A 25886-nucleotide genomic window follows, 5' to 3' on the forward strand; every position below is an offset into this window, starting at 1 on the left:
GTATTGTATTTTACTTATTGAATTCGTTTAAAGCACTTGTGTTAAGAGGTTCTTATCCTCTGCTACAGTTTAGAATATAATTCTATCACAGCTGCTTTGCTTTTTCTTTTTATAGAACTAATATACTATTAATATAATATTATAATATACAATAATAACTAATTTCTTCAATATTATAGACGTTTACTGTACATAAATGTTTTATACTATAGTATATACATTTCAATACTTCAGTATTGTACTCGTACTGCAGTAGTTTAATACACAAACTGTCTTTACATTAACAATTTAGTACTCAATCCAACATATATTAGAGATTATTACGTTCTGTACTCGCCAATTTTATTGGAATGTAACCTGCATATAGTTTTTCTGTTTCGTTTTCTTTGTCACATCCATTCAGTAATCTTAGTATTTCATCTTGAGATTTTCCTTTTGTCTCTGGAAAATAAAGAATAAAGAACGCAGATGTGAGGACGCATAACGTACTAAAAACCCAGAAACAACCATAAGGTCCCAGATATCGTATCATGTCAGGGAATACTTTCACAAACCCAAAAGTGAACATACAGTTCAAAAATTGCAATTTTGCCAAAGCGAGTCCTTTTATTTCTAGAGGGAATATCTCAGATGTTATAACAAAAGGAACTGGACCAATCCCTACAGCAAACGCTATGACGTGAATAGATAAGGATAGAATTGGAATCCATTCCAAGACAGGGTTGACGGACCGGTCGGCGACAAAATATAAGTAGCCCCCTAGGATAGCCAGGCAAGCACTACTAACCAAAAGAGTTCCACCCAATAAAACCTTTCTGCCCAGTCTATCAACTAATGGAGAGCCAACACACCCAAACACCAACTGAACGGAAGCAATTATAATAGCAGATTGAAAAGCATTTATAGAGGTCCCACAGATTTCAAAAATACTAACAGAATATGCCGCAATTGGTAAAATTCCACTGGCTTGGAAGGCCATATACGATGCACTTGCTATTAAAAGTGCCTTAGTATTCCCCTTAGTCGCAATTAATGCTTTAAGAGGTGGGCGTTTACTTTGAGATGTCTGTGTAAACGCACTATATTTCAATAACTCCGTTTCAGTTACTGTTACATCTCCCCCTCTATACCACAGAAGGGTCTGTTTTGCTTTGTTATATCGCTTGTTTTGCCACAGACAAACTGGAGTTTCTGGAATTGAGGCGAATATTAAAACGAACACAATTGGAATCAACATACCACTGATTGCGAGTCCTTCGTATTTCAGATAGTAACCAACAACGTTTGAGAAAAGCATACCGGCACTACTGAATATCATAAAAAACGAGCCGAAAAACCCTCGAAGGTCATCTTGAGAGATTTCAGAAATAAAAAACGGTACAACAACTGTTGCCCCGTTGTTACCGAGACCGGCAATCAACCTCGCTACGAGTAGCCATGTGACATTTTGTGCTACAAGGATCATTATCCAGCTGATGATAAACGGCACTGCTACGAGAAACAATGTCATCTTCCTTCCCAGACGGTCCGCGGCGATATCCCAGAATAAAGCGCCGATGATAGATCCTGCGAAGCTGAGAGAGCCGAGCCAGGCTATAGTGTGTTCTGTCATGGGTTCTGTTCCCACTGGAGGATTCTCCGAAGTCAGCAACGGTTGCATGGGAGACAGCCAAGACCATGTTGTCCCCATGGCAAATGTCAGCATGTTCACTGAAACAAACCCAGTTCGAATAGTTCGGAAATTATTCTAAACTTTTGACACCATTCTATGTTATACCTGTTGAGCTATAAAACCTAAGAAATATTTATCTTTATTGAAGTACAGTATATTTTTATATAATAGTATCGTCCTTAAACTATGCATACTTTTCAATTTTAATATACAACTTTCCGTTATTTCTTTTTTGTTCAATGACAGAAATGTGAATGTGAGATTGCGGCATACGATTACAAAGGGAGGGCATCTACTCGTAACTAATTAATCGCATAACACAATCTCACAATGATATGTCTCTCACCTTATCCACACCAAAACATACGGTTATATTGATCACAGAAACATTTTAGAGTTCACTCTAAAAATTGTTTATAAAAGGCTCATTATAGTGGTAACTCTTGAAGGCACGATTTGGAGAGAATGAAAGTTTATCTTATCCGGAAAAAACTAAGACTTAAGAAATTAAGAAAGTAAGCAATATTTTTTTTTTTAATTACTAACTAAAGCATGCTATAAAGCATTGCGTACTATAAAGGAAAGAGTTCAATTTTAATTTTAACATTGCGTAATATAGTTATTGTTACTGGCACTAAAGAATAATATTACGAAGTTAACAGAAAACCAAACTCACACGCATACACGCCGCAATTATCTTCATTATTAATTCAATCATCACAGTTTCAGTTTCAGGCTCCGTATAAAACATGGTCGTAGCGGAGAGGGAAAAACTGCCTAGGATTCAGATAAAAGAATCGTACTTAAAGCCCTAACCTACAAACTAAAAGACAGTATGGTTCTGCTCCCAGTTACATACCTAAGAATGCTGCCATGAACTGTCTGAGCTTGGCCGTGCGACGGCAGGCCGCCTGAGTCTTGCTGGTCACGTCCACGTCCATGGTATGTAGTGTGTCTCCTAGTTGCATCACTCGGTGTGACGTCACCCCCTCCACCAGATAACAGTTATAATTTATGTAAATTCAAGGTAGTCCCTGACAAAAGTTCAAATACTTTCCTCAAGTTTTTACCACTGTTTTTATGATGTATATACTAGTATAATATGTTTTTTTTAAGATTATTTTGCTATTTGGTTGCATAACATTGACCTACCCCTCGATAGCGTATGTGCGTGCGTGCGCGTGCTTGTGTTTGTGTGTGTGTGTGTGTGTGTGTGTGTGTGTGTGTGTGTGTGTGTGTTTTCAAGTTCAAGTTCAAACTCATTTATTCAGAAAAGAAATGCATTTAACATTTATGCACCACCCCAAGGCACCTTGCAATGTGCGTGCGGGAATGCAGTTTACAAGTGAACATGTTTAGTCTTTACGTTGGCAGTCCTTCACATTGGGATGTTTAATTGTACGTACATTCTGTGATATTACAACTACTACTAATTAATTTACTCCTACATTATAATCATCAATAGCAGACCAATAACAACGCGAACCAATTTATAATAAATAAATACTACTTATAATTAATAAATATAAAAGATAGTAATAAATATAACAATAAATATTGCTGACAATCGTAAACAACAGACATATCCATAATATACGGGCATAATATAACATAAGGTGTGATAAACATGCAAGAAAGAAATAAGCAATTTTAATAAATATAACAAATAGAAATAAATTATCAAGGATTGAGGTTCTATATAAACTACACAGCTTTCATTTTAAATGTGGGTTTACAATCAAGAAATGCACTATTACCATATACTTTAATAAACCATGTTATGAGGTCTTTAGCCAAATACTGCCCAAGTCAAGTACTGATGACGGCTGATTTACCCACGTCTTACCTACGGATTGGTGTTGTGGGGCTCTAGTGCAAACAATCAATTTTTGAGAGCCTTCAAACTTCAAAAGAAAGCGATTCGAATAATTGCAAAATTGAGTTTTAGAGAGTCGTGCCGACCAGCCTTCAAACACTTGCAACTGTTGACTCTGCTCTGTCTGTACATCCTGGAAACAGTTTCATTCTGTATGTCCAAATGTACCCTGTTGAGGGGCCGTGACGTGCACGGATATGAGACAAGAGGCAGAGACAACTACCGTTCTGGAAAACATAGAACGGTGGTTTACGAACACTTGCCTTCGCAAGCAGGTGTCCATTTTATCAACAGATTGCCAGCTTCCATTAAAAATGCACCAACGCCTAAGGCGTTAAAAACCCGTCTTATACGCTTTTTAGCGTCAATGGCATTTTATAATGTCGGCGAGTTTTTGGGATGTAACTGGGAGACCACCCAAGTCAAGTCAAGTCTTTTATTGCCGTTGATAATAATACAATTATGTGGCAAAGATCATACGGAATAAATCTAAAATTTTTACATTCGTTCACAATACCACATTCAGACATACAATCGTTACATTCATCCATACCATTTACTCGCCAATTCTCTCCACCGCCAACGCCAGTGTCAGTCTTCTAGATTGGAGGTCTCCCAACTATAATTCAAAAACTCGTCGACGCTATAAAATGCTTTAGATGCTAAAAAGCGCTTCAGACGAGTTTTTAACGCCTTGGGCGTTTGTACGTTTTTCATGGAATCAGGCAAACTGTTGATGAAACGGACACCTGCCTGCGAGGGCAGGTGTTCATAAACCACCGTTCTGTGTCGCCCAGTACGGTAGTTGTCTCTGCTTCTCGTCCATTGACCGCAGGGCGAAATTCAGAAAATTAGATTTTGTGGAATTTGTTGTCAGGTTGAGGCTATGAAAGTGTTGGACGCAGTTGTTAAGGTCAACAAAAGCTTTTTGTTCCAAAACTTCTTTTGATTTTTCGTTAAAACAGAGAGTCGTGTCATCAGCATACTGCACGAGATTCCCGTACAGAAGTGATGACTCGATGTCATTGACATAGACCAGAAAAAGGATTGGACTGAGGATGGAGCCTTGGGGAACTCCATATCTCAAATCCAATGGACTTGAAAGGTGATTTGTAATTTGGACAGTCTGTGTTCTACGACTTAGAAATGATTTAATCCATAGCAGGGGCACACCTCGAATGCCATGAGATTCAAGTTTGTCAAGAAGTGTATTATGGTCAACACAGTCGAATGCTTTGGATAAGTCGAGAAACACACTTATGGTGGGATTTCGACACTCTAACCCCTCAATAACCATTTCGACCAGACTCACCACAGCGTCTACCGTCGATTTTCCCGTTCTGAAGCCAAATTGGTCTTCTGAGAGCTGGTTGTGTTTGCTAAGAAAACAAAGCATTCTTGTCAAAAAATAGTTTTTTTTCGAAAATCTTGCTCACAGTTGGCAAAATAGAGACAGGCCGATAATTGTTAGGGGAGCATGGGTCATCTTTTTTGAAAATGAGGTGTACTTTAGCATTTTTCAGGAGGGAGGGGAAAACTCCTGTTTGAAAAGACAGATTTACCAATTGAGTCAGAGGGCTCACAATATGCTTGGCACATTTTTTCAAAATCCACATGGACAATAAATTTAGATCGGTTGATTTTTTGGCCGGGAGCTGCTGAATAATTTTTTCGAACTCTTCCTCAAGTACAGGTGCCAGTATCATTGATTCTACTGGACTACGTCTTCGCGTGTGAGTAACCTGGGGCTCTGACCTGACGGTCGAGGACCTCGCCCACAAGCAACAGACGCAAAAATTATATTAAACTCGTAGGCGATCTGAGCTTCATCCTGCACCAATGTATCTCCAATTTTAATTTTGATCTGTTTGTGAGCTTTATTTTTATTGTTAATAATGTCCCAAACAGTTTTAGAAACATTTTTAGAAGTAAAAATTTTTTTGAGACATTATATGATTTCGCGGCTTGGATCACTTTTCGGTAAATTCTTTTGTAGTTTCGGTAATAAATTTTGAAATTTTCATTTGAATCTGATCTATAAATTTCGGAAAGGAATTTTAGTTTATCTCTTGAAACCAATATTCCTTTCGTGATCCAAGTATTTCTTGTCTTTTTTTGACATATTTTAATTGTTTTTGTAGGACAGCAAAGATTTAGATGGAAATTTAGTCAATTATTGAATGCCTGGAACTGCTGTTCTACAGTTTGGCTTGAATTTAGAAAATGCCATTGTTCTTTAAATAGAGAGGCGTTTAGGAGAGCAATGTTGCTAGGCCTTATGTCTCTTATTGTTTTATTAATTTTGGGCTCCCTCTCGATTTTTTGTCCTGTAATTATAGCCTCTTGGCCATAATGATCCGCGATTGCTGTGTTGATCACGGACACTTCGACATTTGGGAGATTTGAAATTACATTGTCGATAGCAGATTGTGTTGTTGGCGTCACTCTCGTTGGAGTTTTGACCAGCAACTCCAAGCCAAAGCATTGTAGCATATCGACAAAGCGTTTAGTCGACGGATGAGTTTGGTTCATCGCATCGATGTTAAAATCACCCATCAGAACGAAGTTCAGTTGCTGGGTAGTCAATTCTGTCAGCAATGCTTCAAATTTTGACATGAAAACGTCTTCGTTCCCGTTGGGAGACCTATAAACGCCAACTACGATTAATTTTGACTTTTTTGTGTAAATTTTGACTCCAACTGCTTCAAAATCGTTTTCCACTGTTTCCTTGACTGGAAAAAGGTTGAACTTAAAATTTTCCTTCATAAAAATGGCGACACCCCCTCCTTTGGAGAGTTGTCTACAGAATGCGTTGGCCAAAGTGAAATTTGGAATTTTGCAGAGGGCAATGTTTCTGTCGGTGAAACCGTTTTCGGTCACAACGAGGATATCTGTTTTTTCGTCCTCACAAATGAGTTGCAGTTCCTCCAGTTTGTTTCTCGCTGATTGGGCGTTTTGGTGAAGCAGTCGGACTGAATTGTTTTGATTAAGAAATTTTGAAGTGGTTGTTTGTTTTGATGGAGAGGTGTCTGTCAATTTAGTCTGTTGTTGGCAAGTGGAGTCCCTAAAAAAACAGTTTGGTGTGAAATACTACTAATGTTTGCATCATGCAGTTGTGTTTGTGGAGGCACAGGCTGTCCCGGACCTCCCGGTGTAGAAGGTACTCTGGCCACCTCCGCGTACGTGAGTAGCTGGAGACCAGATGACCGCCGAGGGGCAAAACAGAATTCCTTGTGGGTAGCAGCAGGCGTCGGCAAGATGGGGGGAGAGACGGCCACTGCTGGGGCAGTCACTAGGAGTGGTGGTGGTGAACGCGTCTCAAGTCTTGTAGAGGCAGAACCCGAGAGTACGAGGCCGCCCACGATCATCCTCGCCAGTAGTTTCTTGCCCCGCATTGAAAGATGCTGACCGTGTCTCGTGAAATACCTACGGCCGATGTCATTGAAGTTTATGACAAGGATGTTGTGTCGGATTGCCAGTTCTTCAATGTAGGCATTCACGAGCACGGTCTCATCGTGGATAGGGTGGTTTGGTTTCAGATCGTGACGGCGTGGAAGGGTGGTTAGAACGATCTCGGTGTCTTTTGATCGGGACGTGATGTATGTCTCTAGGTGACGGTAGATATTTTGCTGCTTGCCCACTGCCAGGTCATTGGTGCCAGCGATCAACACCTCACAGCGCGTTCCGGGTCGAGGGGATGTTTGGTCCGAGTTTAGAACGTCAAGCAACTTTGCGCCTGGCAGACACACGCCATCAACTGAGGCTCCAGGGGCGGTCAAGTCACTCACCAGTCCAGCGATGTGACGGGTGTGGCTGTCACCTCTGATAATTATTGATTTACGACTAAAATGAGTGCTATGACTTAGAGAAGGTTGCCTGTTAATGGTGAGATTTATTTTTCTTATCTGTTTTTATATTTTGAGATGTTTTGTTGGATTGGTGATTCGGTGGTATTTGTTTTTCATGTGATAGAATTTGGAATTTATTATGTATAGGTATTGTTAACGTTTGTTTATTACTTTTGTTGTTTTTATTTTTAATTTTAACTTTGGCCCATTTCTCTTCAGATTTAAAACTTGAAACCTTGAACGAAGTTTGCTGATGTTTTAAGCACTGATTTTCTGCTTCTAGAACTTCTCTGGTCGTTTTCATGCAGCGTATAGTCTCAGTGTTTCCGGCACATCGCGCACACTCGACAGACTGTTCCGATAGGTCGCACTGCGTACCGAAGTCCACACCAGTGGGTGACGGTTCGCACTGGACACCACAGTCCACCGTCGCGGAAGCGCGGGCGCTCTGGTCGACGCGAGATGCGTTTACTTGAAAGATCTGGTCCGTGAACTCAAGCAAACGAGTGTCCGATTCTATTGTGTGGTTTAGCAGCTTTTGGTATTCACTCTGAACTTTTCTGAGTCGGGAAATCTCCGCTACCGGATCTTCAGATATTTTGTTGTTTATGTCTCTTTGTTCTGTTGAACCAGGCGGATCGTCAGACAGTGAGAGATCTAAGGCGGGTGTGGAGCAGACGGGCGTTCTACAGCAATCCTAACCGGCGTAGAAGGCACCGCAGGTAGCGCGGCGGTCGCAGACTGAGACTTCAGCAGTGGTGATAGGAGGGTACGCATCGTGACAGGATGTTCGCCACTATGTTTTTGGTTATAAGTAATAACTTTTGTCATACCCGCATCAGTTTTAATGGACGCGCCACAGCTTTTCCCTAGACAGCGCCAAGACACTTCACCATTTTTAAGAATCCGTTGCTGCCTATATTTAACATCGTTAAAAAGAATGCACGGCTTACCAGTCTTCGTCTTTTCAACAGTAAACGACATGTTCATAATAAATTAAGGATATGAATATATAAAATAGAATAAAATAAATATATGGTTAAAATTCAGTAAAATATTAAAAACAAACAACGAATAAATATATTTTTTTTAACAAATAACAAGAGTTTAAAATATAAATCTAACAAGTATTTTTAACAATAATAAAATATATTTAATTTATAACAAGAACGATTGTAATAAAATTGTATAACAACCTTTTGAATACGGTTAAAAGTGTTAAAAAAATTAAAATTAATTACAGTTATATATATGTATAAAAAATATTAAAAATAGTAACAAGAAATAAATATGATGATAAAATCTTGTGCAAAAAGTTTCTGCTTAGTCCGAGACTTGAACCAGCGAACTCTCTAATGCGAGACTGACACTACCGTCTTGACCAAGTGGACGTGTAGTAAGATTGAGAAGATAGTCTATGTTTAGTCGCGTCGCTCCTGGTTACGTCAAACGTGGATTGTATTGCTGTATGCACGTCTAACCTTGTTAGTCTGGTGGTTAGATGTAGAGCTAGTAATTACTTACGGAAACAAAATAAAATGTCCTGTTTACTGTGAGGTCATAACTATGTAAATAAAACAAACAATTTCCGGAGTCAAAAATATTCGTTATGGCTTAAAATCACACAAAATCTAAATTTAACCAGGGAGCGAACGTAAAAATAATAGTGTTTGTAGGGTAGGATCAGGTCTACCAACCCATTTTGAAAATAGACCCTGGCGTTGAAATGGTGAAAATTGGCGAGTGACTGGAATTAATGAATGCAAAATATGTATGTATGAATGTGACACTGTGGTATGTTTGCAAAATTTTAGACTAAATGGCTGACTTTTACCATATAATGTATATTGTTTATGGTAATAAAAGGTTTGAATTGAATTGAAGTTTGAATTGACCTGTTAAATAAAGTTAACCCTGCAAAACAAAATTGGTGTCTACATTTATCTTTTGCATAATTTGCATAATTTGGCATCATATTGAGCAGTCTCGTTAATCGTTTTGTGCGCGTGCGTGCGTACGTGTGTGTGTGTGCGCGCGCGTGTGCGTACGTGTGCGCGCGCGCGATATATATACAAATTAGTTACTATAGTGTCCTTATAGTAAACCAAATCACATAGCTTATCACGCTAACCAACCATATTCAATTACAGCTAACAAGCTTAAAATATACGCTCGCTATACATATTATAGGCGCACTCTTAGTTAGTACTAAGCAATAAGTAAGTCACTATCGCTTATACAAATAGCCCATGACTAATTTCCTCAAATCGCATATTACATAAACTGTAATAGCCTGGGCAGGATCAAATTATAGTCTGAATAATAATACCAGTAATTGTTTAATATAATAATAATATTATTTATTGCAGGAAACAAATAACAGTAATTGTATTGCAAGAGTCATATAAAAATAAAGTCCTAATCATAGCTTATTGCTAGATTTCATCGGTACTTAAGTGAAAACTTTTATATTTATATTTTAACACACTACTATCAGTTCCAATTTAATTAAGAATAATGTGAATATTCTATAATTTTGCATGAAAATTTCTACATGGACAAGAATTAGTTACATGTTGGTGTATGTCCAACCATAAGATTTAGCTGAGCGTTATTGTGATCTATCACTCAGCCAGCTCACAAAACTTTTTGTCTCCGGGGGGATGTAAAATTGTAAAATCTGTCTGCAGGACATCTCTATAATCAAATGTGATATACATAAACTTTGTATGCAATCTCAGAGACACGTGGTCTGGCGTTTTCTTACATAGTATAATATGTATGATTTTAAGATTTTCTTTTAACTATCATTAGTTTAACAATTGCTCATGGAAGTGTGAATAATCGATCTAATTTATCTTCTCAGTGGCCGAATATCAGGAGTAGGTTTACTTTTGTTTCATCGACTTTTACATTTAATATTTTATTAATTAAATGTTAGAAACATAGTTTACTCCTAATTTACTAAAGTTTAGGTAATAAAAGTTTTACTTTATATGTACTGGCGATTGTATGCACGCTGTACGTTCTCTCCGACAACAGTAAGAATTCCTAAACTCCGTAAATTCCCTTGAAACGAATCATAACAGTCAACATTTAGTCTTTCCCATGGCAAATATGCACAGGAACGTAGATATAGTTTACTATCACTATAATAAAACTGAGAGAATTACAATGTTTATATATTTAATATTCTCATATTTTTATCTACAATTCATTGTCAAATGTATGACTTTTCTACTGTTATAAAAAAGCTTATGTGTAGTAAAATAACAATATACTAAGTATTTACTAAATACAACTTCTTTTTTTATTGGTGAGTATCGAAATTTTGCATTTGAGTAATGGAATTGAATATGCTAATTGTATAGACACCTTCAGAAATAATGATGACACAACATGCATCTCAATCTTGTAGAACTTGTTTCTGGAGCTAGTTGTACAGGTAAAAAAGTGTAAAATGGCATAATAACGAGCCGAAGCAGATTCTGTAGAACCAGTTCCTTGAAGTGATTATAGATTCGAGATATTCTTCTTCAGAGATAAATGACATCATTTTATTGCTATTTCTAGCTGCCAATACTTGTACTATCCACAGTATTAATAAGTAACAACGGATGTAATATAGTGCCATGCTACTTTGAACTTTCAATGTTGTTTTATACGACTTTACCAAACTAATAAATATTTGGACATAAGGGACTTACACATATTCATGAACGACTTTACTGAACTAATAAATATTTGGACATAAGGGACTTACACATATTCATGAACGACTTTACCGAACTAATAAATATTTGGACATAAGGGACTTACACATATTCATGAACGACTTTACCGAACTAATAAATATTTGGACATAAGGGACTTACACATATTCATGAACGACTTTACCGAACTAATAAATATTTGGACATAAGGGACTTACACATATTCATGAACGACTTTACCGAACTAATAAATATTTGGACATAAGGGACTTACACATATTCATGAACGACTTTACCGAACTAATAAATATTTGGACATAAGGGACTTACACATATTCATGAACGACTTTACCGAACTAATAAATATTTGGACATAAGGGACTTACACATATTCATGAACGACTTTACCGAACTAATAAATATTTGGACATAAGGGACTTACACATATTCATGAACGACTTTACCGAACTAATAAATATTTGGACATAAGGGACTTACACATATTCATGAACGACTTTACCGAACTAATAAATATTTGGACATAAGGGACTTACACATATTCATGAACGACTTTACCGAACTAATAAATATTTGGACATAAGGGACTTACACATATTCATGAACGACTTTACCGAACTAATAAATATTTGGACATAAGGGACTTACACATATTCATGAACGACTTTACCGAACTAATAAATATTTGGACATAAGGGACTTACACATATTCATGAACGACTTTACCGAACTAATAAATATTTGGACATAAGGGACTTACACATATTCATGAACGACTTTACCGAACTAATAAATATTTGGACATAAGGGACTTACACATATTCATGAACGACTTTACCGAACTAATAAATATTTGGACATAAGGGACTTACACATATTCATGAACGACTTTACCGAACTAATAAATATTTGGACATAAGGGACTTACACATATTCATGAACGACTTTACCGAACTAATAAATATTTGGACATAAGGGACTTACACATATTCATGAACTAAATTAACTGAAATTTTTAGAATACAAGGAAAGCAGTTCCTTTTTGTCTAAAGGCTACGGTAAATTGTTAACGTTCTATCTAGTCTATAGCCGTATACTTGTCTGCTTACTTCTTGTAATCAACAAAAATAGAAGTTATAACCTATTGTAAAAAAATTATGCATGGATGCAGGCATGGTTTCATTTAAAGTAATTTAGTCTACATTTTCCTTTTGATTTAGTCTTACCGATTTCTTTGGTTGACATTTGTCTTATACGATGAACGTATTACGAAGGAAGCAATATTTTTTCCAGACATTTCACATAACTTAGTGATAAAATACTGTTTATATGCTGACCTAATTTCTATGTGAAAATGTTATATGGTATCTATTGCATCACTCGGATATGATTAGTTCAAAATTATCTTTTTAGTGAAGGGTTTGCTTATTACACATTGATTTAGATACTACGAATAGATACTTTTAACTGATATGCCAACTTCAAGTACTTTAAGCCATACGACCCATCACTGGATGTGAGGATCCAGCCATTCCTACAACATCAATCATTTTGAATATTCAAAGGTTTAGTGTATTTTGCGTTCCATTTTCGACTGCCACTTTACTTACATACACAATCTTTCCATAGTATACAAACACAAGGGCATAATTTAGTGATATTCTGTTAAAAACTTATTTACAATTATAGAATATTCCCACATACCATCACACGTGCAGCTCGCCCTAACTGCCATCACTGTTTATTTTATTTTGCTTCAACTTATGTTTCTATGGCGCACATACTGGCAGGTTACATTTTGCGCGCGCGCGCGCGCGCGTGTGTGTGTGTGTGTGGTGTGTGTGTGTGTGTGTGTGTGTGTGTGTGTGTGTGTGTGTGTGTGTGTGTGTGTGTGTGCGTGTGGGCGCGCGCGCGCGAATCAGGTCTTAGTGTCGTGTAATACTATGGGGCTCTTAAATCTTCGAATAAACAGTACGTACAAAGACACTGCCTCCTACATCAACTTTCAAAATGGTTTCCTAATCCTAAAATTAAAGCTTCTAAAACTAAACCTTTTTGTTACTCTTTGCAGTTACTTTGATGAAACTGTTCTTTTCAAAGTTGAGACAATATAAACATTAGAGACTGAGTTCTCAACTACAGTTCACTTGAAGTTTTGATTGTAATTAGGAGATTTTATTTTGTGAATGCACACTAATTAATAGTCTACCTATCTCTCTAGGAAACTTTGAACTTCTACGAAAGCTAATTTTCTTTTGACTTACCAGTGTTAGCTGACTCAAAAACCTTAAATTGTTTCTGTTTGGAAGAACATCAACAAAACTTTTCACTATCTCCTGTGATGACCAGCATCTCACTTTGCGTCCTTCTCCGCTGCTCAATAGACCGAAAGTGTTGAAATCTATATATATATATATATATATATATATATATATATATATATATATATATCTCAATCGTTATGAAAATATGTGTTCTGGTGACCTATATTTACTCCAAAGGAACTATATTATATTGCTCAACATTAATTCTCCATTGTACTACTATATTTCCCACCAAAAATAAAAATACTGTCTTACATGTAATTAATCCACAACTTTTTTTCTGTGACAGATTTTCTACGGACATATAAACTAAATTCGTTGAAATGCGTTTTACTATATTCTTTGCATAGTAATACCCATCCAGCCTTTCCAATAGTAGTTATACCTATCAATTTATAACTGCTTCTATAATAAATATATACTTAACAAGTAATATTTTAACAATTAACTCATGATTATCCACGGAGAAAAAAAACTTGTATATAATATGTCAGTCCGCGTCCTTACAATGTGGGTTAGCCCGTTGCAGTTTTTTTTATCTAGAGGCGAGTTATGCCACTCGCTACTGTTATTCTATTCTGTGTATGCGGCGTTCTCTACTGTGACGTACAGATGACGAAAACAGTCATCTAAATTAGTTCATCAAAAGTAGTTGTAACTTAAGTAAAATTTGAACAGCAATAGAAAGTAAACTCAACTAGAACCCCCACGTAGTTAACGTTTCAGAAATTGGTAACAGGCTTAAAATATTTTTTAATGTAATGGAATGTATGGAAAAAACACTTTATTTTTTCTTATTTTAAATATATATCACTAAACAGCATTCTAATTTTATACAATTAGAAAATGCCAGACTACAGTTAACGGAGTTTTCGGAACGGTAGAAAATACTACGTATATCGGTAAAATGAATTAAATATATAATCAAAACCCTCAAAAGCCAACAACTCATATCTACTATAATATTAAATACATTTCATATCATATACCAAAATTCACCTCCAGGATCCGAAGAGGAAATTAATGTGGGTACTATGGTATTTTCCGGAGACCACTGTTTCGGGGACCTAAAAATATCACAATTAAAAAGAACAGACCTTATTTGAATTACTGTGTAAATTACATATCATTATGACGATCGCTATTTTTTTTTTCTCCAAAACAAGCGATGTCAGTGAGAAGCAGGCCATTCTGTCCCTATCTACTATTTTTACTATCTCGGTGATTGTTTTTCTTTTTTCGCCAGAACTAAGGAGACAGAAGCCCGCACTGATGGCCAGGGGCATTTCCGATTGATGCTTTCCCGACCTCAGGTCACGTTGGTCGATCTGGATAAAACACACTCCGTCAAGCACGACGTCTTTCTGGATAGACTCGTCACGGGGTGTGCAATCAAGCTCTTACTTTTTTCTACCCCTATAAACCAATTTGTTCAAATACCAGTAAAAAGGGACAACTCATTAAAAGATGTTATAACATTTAGCGTTCCCCAGGGTTCAATCTTATCTATTATTTTTTTTTACATACATGATTTCTCCGCAATCATCTATACTATAAAAATTGTTTTTCTTCATAACTGTTCTTTTTTTGTCTGCAATCCTGCATTGTGATATGCGTTTGACTCCACTAAGAGATTTATTTATGAATCCAATCAATATTTATTTAATTATTTTTTGCCAGTTAAAAGAATTAATATTTTCAATGACTGGTATATTTACGAGTATTAAATACTGCTATAAACATTTTAGAACTGCAATCTTTCTAGTAACTACCTATTCACATACATTTGACTAGGGATCTTCACTTGTAAGAACATCTGGTAAAGAAGTCACACAATGCAATAATCTTTCTATTAACTTTGACTCGTTCGCAGATCCAAAATCTCCGATGTGTTGTGTTTTATAAGATATGTTTCATTACATTTTTAGCATTTCCTACATAACAAACAGCTAACAAGTACGCAGATTGTTCTTTTAGATCCACGTTAATTTGAAATTACTGAACTGCAAATTAATACATTATTTTAAGGTGATTTGAAAAATTATTCTCCTGTCTATCTACCCTAAGGAATTAATTAGTTCTTAAGTTGGATAATTAGTAAAATTAATAAAAAAATTAGGTAAAGGGATTTTGTGAAATTTGCGGATCTGTCTACAACAATGTGTTGGTTTACAAACGAATACAATGTTTACCTAGTAATTTAATTATAACAATATACCTAATATTCAATTGTACAAGGATTATGAATGTTCAAAAATAATGCACATCTATGTAGTAATAAAATAATTTATTAACTATTTAAGAATTATTTGTAGTAAGTTCAAATCCTTTACTACACAGTCTGCACACGTTCAATTTGCCCATACAAAAAGCACCGTGGTAAGGGAAAATTGTTGTTTATGACAGGTCATTCATTTTAAGGGTATCGTATAATCTGAAATACAACTAAATCCTGTAAATCATTCGCATAACTGTATGTTATATTTTTAGTAATTGTTTCATGCATAAACAACGGAAACTATTATATACATGGTAACGTGTCTTTATTATTGATAAATCAAATTTACATATTATGTATGATTAAATTACATGATTAAATTTACTACATAATTACAATAATCACTATTAAATTTTTAAATAAAGCTCCAGCGCCTCAATGACTACCACTCTCTGTTCAAAAATACATACCATTAAAAGCTTTTATTTTTTAAAACCATTGGAAGAATTTTATTATGGAGCACTACAATTTCCTAACACCAATTTTTATTTGTCTTTTCTCTGTATTGTAGTGTATAATCCTTTTTCCAACGGCATCACAGTATAAGGGTTTATCAAAGTTGTACCACCTAAGACAGCACTCCCAATCACTTCCTTTGGGTTACAGCTCACTGCATTTGTTTAACTTTTCCGTTTCCTTTGCGCTACTTGCTATCGTGATATTTTCTTCATTAAGCAGCTGCAATATTTCACTTTGAGGTAATCCCTTGGTCTCTGGCAAATAAAAATAGAAAAATAATGCAAATATACAACAACAAAAACTGTAAAAGAAGAAGCACCCTTCAAGCCTAAACAATTCTTTCATGCTCGGAAATGACTTATTCATTGTAAATGCAACTATACACATATATAATGAAAGCACTGACATAGCACATCCTCTCGTGTCTGGTGTAAATATCTCTGACATTATTATATAAGCTACTGGACCTAAACCTGCAGCAAAAGCTGCCATACAAATTGAAAGGCATAATATTGGTGTCAATCTTGAAATGAAATTTAAGTTATCTTTAACGGAAAGTACCAAGAAAGCTCCCAATATTGCTAGAAATAAAGCGATTGTTAGTAAAGATGCTAACAATAGTCCCTTTCTCCCGAATCGATCACTTGCGAAAGAACAAAAAAAGGCGGAAATCATTTGTACTGTGGCCATAGTAATAGCCGATTGGTATGAAGAAATTGAGCTACCGCACGCGTCAAAAATACTCACAGCGAAAGTGGATATTGTCAAGTACCCAGATAAAGGGAACGCTGTCATAAGAATTAATCCAATTATTGATGCTTTTGTGTTTCCTTTGGTAGACACTAGAGATTTTAAGGACTTCATGCTCTTGTTTCTTTCTTTTGGAAATAATTTGTAACTTTCTAAAGTTCTCGTAGTCTCGGCGGAGTCTCCTCCTCTATACCACAGCAGAGATTGTTCTGCTTTTTCAATCTCCCCATTTTTCCAAAGGAATATGGGAGTTTCGGGCATCCATACGAAAGATATTACAAAAATAATGGGGATAATCAGACAGCATATTGTAAATGCTCGATAACTCAGGCAAGTGCCAGCTACGTAAGTGTAAACGACCCCAACATTGAAAAATATAACGCCAAAAGATCCAAAAAATCCTCGAAGGTCGTCTTGTGCCATTTCGGCGATGAAAAGTGGCACTGCCAGTGATATTCCTCCGATTCCAACGCCAGAAGAAAGTCTCGCAACAATCAACCAGACATAGTCACGTGCAAATAGTGTAACAACATAACAAACGATGTAAGATATGGAGCAGAAGCATGCTGCTGCCTTCCGCCCAACCCGGTCAGTAGCCAGCCCCCAGAACCAAATGCCTGCGTTTCCGAGATAGTTGACTGAAGCCAACCAAGCGATTATGTCCTCGGACATGGGCTCGGTCCCGACTGGTGGATGTTCAGACATCAATAAAGGCTGCATCGGAGCAACCCAGGCCACTGACATCCCACTGCAACATCCGAGCAGACTTACTGAAACAACAATTTTAAAAACACAATTTAAAACACGTTTACTATATTCCTATGAGGTTAAATTACCGAAATCTATATCGACAATTCTGGCCTATTTATATAAGTGTAAGAAGAATAAGAATAATAGATCTATTTTGTTTTATACAATTTCGTATAAACCTTTTCCTTTTACCAGAGTTTATAACATATATCTGTAACCTTCCGCTGCTAAATTTTTAAGAAAGTCGTCAAAAAACTTTCGTCGCCAAAGGTCTGTCTGATATGGCAACGAAGAATATTCGTCGGCAAAGTAGAAATGTACTGTCGTTTAATTTTTAGGTATTTAAAGTCATATAAATGATTTTTATTTTGTACCTGTATATTCTGGCAGATCATTAATTATAGCATATGTCCTACGACTTATTGTCCTTTCTTCGATTATCGTACAACAGGGAACATCTTTCTCTTGAGACAGCTGATGTGAACATAATACGCGTCAGCCACGTTGTTGCGTCATGCATGTTGTCAAGTTGTAAAAATGTCCCGGGTTTTGTGTTTGGTTCCGAATCTAATAGTATTTGGGGGGTACATGTATTTCATATTGTTTTGGTGTTGTTATTACTATGGTTAGCTTCCTTATGTTATAGAGTTATGCACTATGGGTGAAAGCTTTATAGAACTTGTGATCTGAGAGATATCGTTTTGGATCATCCTATTTCTAATAATGAGGAAGTTTATTCTCATATTGAGGTAAACTTGACAGACCATGTAGCAGACGTGATATCCTAGTAAGTGTTTTCTCACAATTGTGTGAGTTAGACTTAGAAGCTGTCCTTCCACTTAGTGATATCCTTGGCCCTTTTCATGAACTCGAGAAGCTCCCCAACACGAACTGTCGCTTTTGTGCCGAACGTAAAAATTCGAAAAAGGAAACCAATTTCTTTTGCCCTGGATGTAATTGTGGAATTCCAAAATGTTCCTTACTTTCTGAATAGCCCTCGTATTAATACTAAAATCATACATTAGATTTATTTAAATCTATGCCATTATACACATATGTTATGAGATTTATTAAAACATTTTTGTTTTCACTAGCTCTAAATCGGAATTTCTTGCACAAACTGTAAAAAAACTGAATAAAAAACACTGTATTCCATATCAATTTTAGATTTTAGTTCATAACTTCTTACATACATGGGATAAATGATAATAGTGGAATTGGTCTGTTTGTTCCACTTATTTTTTAGGGCACTTTTACAAAATAATTTAACCCCTTATAGGATTCTTGTTGAAATTTTCATATATATATATATATATATATATATATATATATATATATATATATATATATATATATTGGTGCTTTTGAGTTACAGGTTGATATTTCAACCGACAGCCATAAGGTTCATTGGAGAATCCTCTATCAAGTAAACATGACGATGGAGCCATCTAGTGGCTCTGATAAACACTGGGAATTTATAATATTGCTTAGTGTGATGATATGAGATGTGACCTATCAAAGAAAATTTTACCTACCTGTTGATATTCTAACCAATAGCATTATTGGCTTTGCGTCCGAAGATCTATCACATTGGAGTTTGTTCGACTTAACCGACTGCACTCTTATACAGGCCAGAGTTAAACCAAAAAAATTATTTATTAATAATATCTTAATGATACTCACACTTATTTGTACATTTGCGGTCGAAAGATATTTACTGTATAAAATAAATAGCACAAGATATTCACGCTTCTCATACATTTGTATAGAATACGGAAATACTTTCCTAAAATCATATACAAGTATTTTTATGAAATCACAGAATTATCAGAGTTACATATTTGAGGTTATACAGCATACCCCAAACGCTTCCAGGTTCTATTATTGTTAGGAAATTAACGAGACTAATTAACAAACTATCTGTCCTTATTTGTTAAATGCCAATTATAAGATTAAAATGAAAGGTATCGTTCTCAAACCGGTAAAATAGCGAATAAAAACTTTACCGGGTGGTAAATATGTTTGTACTATGTAATTGTATAAGCCTTTTAAAAAGCAGTTTCACATCATAATATTTTCACTCAAGTGTATGTAACGGTAAAACTTTAGTTAATGAAAGCCGAATTTTAGAAAAGGGTTTAAAAACATTATAAATAACATCAATACCGTGTGTTTGACCTTGATGTATGGGCGCATCATTCTGTGGTGCTCTCTATAAAATTAGACTCAAAATCTGGTTGTTACAGTTTCATTTATTTCAAGTTTATTGTAGGAAAGCTTTACTTATAATGGCAAAACTGGGTGAATATACTGTACATACAAAACATTAGTACAATTTTACTTATCGATCATCACTAAATATCACTAAACATAATCATCATCGTATAACAGTTTATGATACTCGCATGACAACAGCCTGCTATAAGAAAGGCGAAACATTTATCACACAGTTTTCTGTTTCTATGACTTTGCAATACAAACCTTGATGATGTCTATATTTATTTGACTGTAAACTGTATCATTAAATGTAAATGTATATCCTTTTCAATGTACATAATAACCATTTGTGTGCCACAACAAGAACTGCCTTTAGTGTTTTATTGTGTCACGATGCGAGGCTTATTGAGAAGTTTGTGTTCCAAGACGTTAACTGGTAAAGAGCAAGATGAGGACAGTGTGTGAACATACTTTTTTCGTACATGTATGTAAATTGGCATTTTACTAATCAAGAAGTGATTGACAGGCACAAGCAACGCGTCTATGTGTAAAAGGTGCTTTGTAAGTAGCAATATTACAAGGCACGACATGTTGAATATAAAAACATGTTTTCAGAACATAGAGAGCAAATGACATGAATAATGAATTGTTCACGCTTACACACAGAAATTTTATTTTATGAGTAAATAATTTAAAATTGCACCTAAGTAAAATCTCTTAAGTACAACTATTAAATTTGAATGTTCAGGGAACTATTTAAATTTTAAAAGTTTTTATATGATAACTTGGTTTGCCTTTGGTCCAGGAATAATGCTTGGAAGTGGTAGAGATTTCTGTGACACACTGTATTTTAAATTATTATTTCATTCTTACAAGAAGTATTTTTGGTAATAGACCACCTTTTTCATATTTCACCTTTCCTCGGAATTCACCGTGCAGGAATTTACAGAAAAACAATTCTGCAATAATTCTACGAATTGAAAGAACAGAAAATCGAAATATGTTTGCACACTTACACATAATAGCTAAGGGTATACCAAGACATACTTTATGAATTTTTCAGTACAGCTTCCACTGACACATTTATAGACACTATTTAGACATCAGAGGTTCCTAAATAGTGACACTCAAGACAAGTTATCTGTGAACTTACTATAAACTTCAATATCAATCCGTTTTATTAGTCAATTCACATACGATATCTAAATAAATTACTGAACTATTATACTAAAGTCTATGCTCAGGTGTTTTTAACCATTACCGTGTCGGCAAAACCATTTTTTAGTGTTTGATTATGTCACGATGTGAGGCTCAATGAGAAGTTGGTGTTCGAAGACGTTAACTAGTAATGAGCAAGATGAGGACAGTGTGTGAACATACAAGTTTGAAACCAGAAAATACTTAGCATATTTGATCTCTCTCGTGAAAATTTTATTGTTCATAATAATAAAGAAAACTATAATTTCCGCTTTTGCACATACATTTTATTAAAATCCTTAACCTCTTGTTTTTGTGCTTGTAATATAAAGCTTTCGTAAAGATAGGAATGTTTTACATGCAATTGTGTATAAATAGCCTGATTTGGTCAGGTACCCACAAGACTAATATACAAGCACTATCATTTGTTTTCGAGATATCGAGCAGACAGACAGACAATTACACCGACAGAAAGATATGAAATCTGTTAACCCCTCGAGTAACTAGTTATTTGTTTAATCTTTCATTTCCAAACAGCTGATTTTTAAAGCGTAACAATGCAATAAATATCAAGTACTCTTAATTGTCAACATTATCCCTACTAATATGATAAATATATCCTTTCAAACTGAAATAATACAACTATCGCAATAATACTTCTCTTTTTTTACTCGATTAACAATAGAACAAAAGATCCAAATCAAAAGGATTAAATTTTAAAATAACATAATAAGTGTAAGTTGTGACAGGTCTTTTGAAGTAGAACTCTCAAGCCTGTAAATGTACTACGTATTTCAGTTGAACAATTATTAAATATTTTGGTGTATGTTAAAAAAAGGTGAAAATAAACATCAAAAGTTCCCATTGCTATATATTGCATCACTTTCCATCTGTCTGTCTTTATATTAGTAATCATAATTTCATATTAGTAATCATAGTTTCTATTAGTATTAGTAAATCATAATAAACGTTACTCTGAAACGGTTTAACTTACTGTCAAAAATATTACATCGAATTTTGTACTGCTAATATGAATTTTTATTTTATTTTATTTATTACGTAAATATATCAAATATACTATAAAAAAACAAGAATCTTTATTTCAAATGTACATTACAATCAATTTATTGTGATTTTTTAACACAAAATTATATCACAAGGGTAGATAATATAATATACAAAGTATAGGCACTTATGAGCTAAATGCCAAGCTGAGGTTGAAATTAGTGGTTAATTAAAATCAGATGAGGCTATCAACTTCTTATTCATAGAAAAATATACATAAGGAGAGTAAATCATAAACTATATCAATACTTAAAACAAAACACACAGAGTTCATTTGCATTTTAGAGTTACATACATAATTCATTACATTACCATAATAAATCAATAATAAATGTGCATTCGCACACACACACACACACACACACACACACACACACACACACACACACACACACACACACACACACACACACACACACACACACTATAAAGAAACTTAAACGTAAAAGATAAAGATGTAACCATAACATTCTCACGCAACAAAAAATCTTTAACAAAGTTACTAATTCAAGAGCCACTCAACAATTATAAAGAGAAGCATTTCAGAATGCGTATAAACGTACCTAATGTTGGCGAGGAGACACAGAGAAAGGTAATGTGTTATAGAGCTTAGGAGCTGTGAATATATAATAACGTTTGTACACTTCTAATTTAGGAAAAGGCATAATTACTCAGTTTATCGTCTATTACGTAAATGATTGACCGTTCGCGTTTAGGAGTGAGTGGCCGCCTGTTACGAAAAATATTCTGAGTATCCTATAAATATACAAGTATTCGAGCGGAAGTAAACCCAGCTGTGCATAAAGAGGAAAGGAAGAGTCAGGCCTATTAGCTCTGGCGATAAATCTAATGATTTTAATTTTATAATAGATTATGATAATAATGATTACAGAACTCGATAAATTGCCATTACATAAGCCGTTAATATAGACTAAGAATAGTAATATAATAAATACTAATGACTGTATGCTGATACATGTGAATGAAAAATAAATATTTTTAAAAAGTTGTTCAGTTGCTATTTTTTATACTCATATGTAGCCCCTGTAATTTTGAATTAATAATATAACAGACTAAGAATAGTATTGGGCCCAAAACAGATCTTTGTAGCATTCAAAATTTAAACCATTCGTAATGAATACCTCTAACACCGGCTATCCACAGATAGTTCAGTAGGATTTTAGTGATCCACGGCATCAAATGCCTTATTTATGTCAACAAATATTCAAAAGACAAATTTACCATTGTTAATTCCTTCATAAACTTCCTGAGCAAAACTTTCAGAGAGCATCTTTAATAGGTTCTTTGGCCGTAAGTCCAAATTGATTTAAACAAATAATCTTGCTAGGATTTGAATATTAAACCAACCTGACCTTTATTATATTTTTCATTGTTTTAAAAACAATAGAGGGAATAGAAATCGGCCGATAGTAATTGATTTCTTTCTTTGAACCTCTCTTGTGTAGTGAAACAAATATTGCAGTTTTGAAGGGATTATAAAGACACCAGTTTTGAAACTGGGCTTGATTAGAAACACAGGTGATAAGACTTCAAGCATTTTTCTTTCATTAAATTTGCTGAAATACCATCGATATAAGAAGACTTGTTACTTTTCAAACTGTTAATAACAGCCACTTGAGCCAATTATCGCAATACTTAAAAGGAAAACATTGGATATACATATGATAAACAAATACATCAAAACTTCATTTAATGCTTAATATCCCTCAAATATGCTACGAAGCCAAGAAATAATGGAAAGATACAGTTTAATAATGTATATATACATACGATCAATACAAATTTTAATTTTCTTTTCATATTTTTACTTACTCAACTGATGATTTAATTCAACCAAAGTCAAGTATAAGTGACTTCACCTACCATCAATAGCGGAAACCAAGGCTTTCGAGCAAGGTCATTCATTAATTCAATCATTCCTTTGCGCAACAATCCTTACATCGTTCTAATTGTGTATTAGATAACAAAGAGTACATAAACTAGTAACACGTCTCTTTTACGTACACAACTCAATTGTTTTCTGTGACGCAACCAGTTTTGCAGTTTTTGAAACATGTAATTAAACTTTCTAAGAGCAACAGACAGAAACATAACTATAGTTTAAATACATATCTGTTCTATGTTGATAAATTAAAATGTAAAACCAGGTTTCTAAATCTTTAACTGTATTCAATCATGAAAATAAACTGAACATTCTGAATAATATAGGTGATTTCACAGCCGATATTAAATGTATATTTAATTATACCAGTAGGGTTAGTAAAACAGTTTCACAATTTTTAATTGATACTCTAGAGTTTTTTCAGGATCAGCGTTAAGGATGACTTAAGGATACAGCGCTCTGAGCTCCACATGAGTGATATTTGTCGGGGTGGGATGGGAGAGTACTTCCCCGGGGATTCCAAAGCTCCAGTTACAGTCTTAACCTACACAGTAAACGACAGTAGGGCTATGTTACCATTCACATACCTAAGAACGCTGCCATGAACTGCCTGACCTTGGCCGTGCGACGGCAGGCGGCCTGGGTCTTGATGGTTACGTCCTCGTCCATGATCTGCCTGTCTCCTAGTTGTCTCCTATCGTGACGTCACCCCCCTTCCACCGGTAGTAGATAGGTTCATTCAAGGTGATTCCTTAACGATTATACTTGAGTATCATACGTATTACGTATTATATTCCTTGTACTGATTCACTGTTTACTAAACAACCTAACACACCATAAAAATTGTACAATTTTAACTAGAATAATTGAAAAGTCCCCAAACTGATTTTCTTATCTATTATGAAAATCCAGCCATTCCGTATTTCAATATTTAATTTTTGGGCATTCAAATTTAATGTTGAATATGAGTTTGGCATGTCCGTTAACATATTTTATTAATTTATTAATATTCTTACATTCTTATTTTACTAGTAGTGTATGTTTTAAAAAATGAAAAATATCATATCTAAGTATTCAAATAAAGTTATAATGTTTGTCTAAATATATAAAGATATGAAACATCCGATTTGGTGCTATCCTGAATTTAAATGTCCTGGAAATTATTTTAATCATTTATCACAAATTATTAGCGATATGGAAAATAATTGACATTCCTATTCTTACACACTTTTCCCATATTGTTAGCAATATTTTCACCTTTCAGCTTTATTTTTAAAATAAATTATTGAAAGCCATATTTCTCTCTGCGGCTTTCAAGTCAACGGAGGAAAATATAAATTCCATTAGTTAAGAACTTTATGTGATTTGTTTTTTCATGAGTTAAAAACGATAATTTCAGAAAATCAAAACCAAAGTTCACGGCCTCTACAGTGGTTACCATACATTTTACCTGTTTTATTTCCATACGAAGTAAAAATTGAGAACCATATGCATATCTAAAAGTCTGCAGACCCATCTAAATTTAGTTTTATAACTATGATCAGATTTAACGTACAGCTAGAAACATTAGCATATTATTATATTATTGTTACATAATTGAGTTAATAATATATAATTGTGTTTAGTGTTGGATATTTAACAGACAAGAAACTAACTTATTTAACCAAAAACAATCCAGTCCAATATGTGCCACAAACCCAGTCTGTCTGCCAAGTTTGTGTCCAAAGTTCTCTAATGTTCTGCTGGTAGTGGCCACTTCATCTGTCAACATTACACTTTATCAAACGTAGAAAACATATATTTTACGTTTTATCTT

General features: G+C 34.8%; 2 protein-coding genes across 2 annotated transcripts; both read right to left on the minus strand.

Annotated features, from left to right (window-relative positions):
* Positions 1 to 249: 249 nt before the first annotated feature.
* On the minus strand, positions 250 to 1697 carry LOC124356875 (facilitated trehalose transporter Tret1-like). Its single transcript, XM_046808149.1, has one exon. The coding sequence runs from the start codon at positions 1688 to 1690 to the stop codon at positions 311 to 313; it is 1380 nt and encodes a 459-aa protein (XP_046664105.1). The 5' UTR covers positions 1691 to 1697; the 3' UTR covers positions 250 to 310.
* Positions 1698 to 15719: 14022 nt separating this feature from the next.
* LOC124356876 (facilitated trehalose transporter Tret1-like) lies at positions 15720 to 24741 on the minus strand. Its single transcript, XM_046808150.1, has 2 exons — positions 24658 to 24741; positions 15720 to 17708 (listed from the first exon to the last, which is right to left on the minus strand). Exons 1-2 carry the CDS (start codon positions 24737 to 24739, stop codon positions 16330 to 16332), a joined length of 1461 nt encoding a protein of 486 aa, XP_046664106.1. The 5' UTR covers positions 24740 to 24741; the 3' UTR covers positions 15720 to 16329.
* Positions 24742 to 25886: the final 1145 nt, after the last annotated feature.

The sequence above is a fragment of the Homalodisca vitripennis genome, chromosome 3 (assembly GCF_021130785.1).
Source record: "Homalodisca vitripennis isolate AUS2020 chromosome 3, UT_GWSS_2.1, whole genome shotgun sequence".
NCBI classification, from domain to species: Eukaryota; Metazoa; Arthropoda; class Insecta; order Hemiptera; family Cicadellidae; genus Homalodisca; species Homalodisca vitripennis.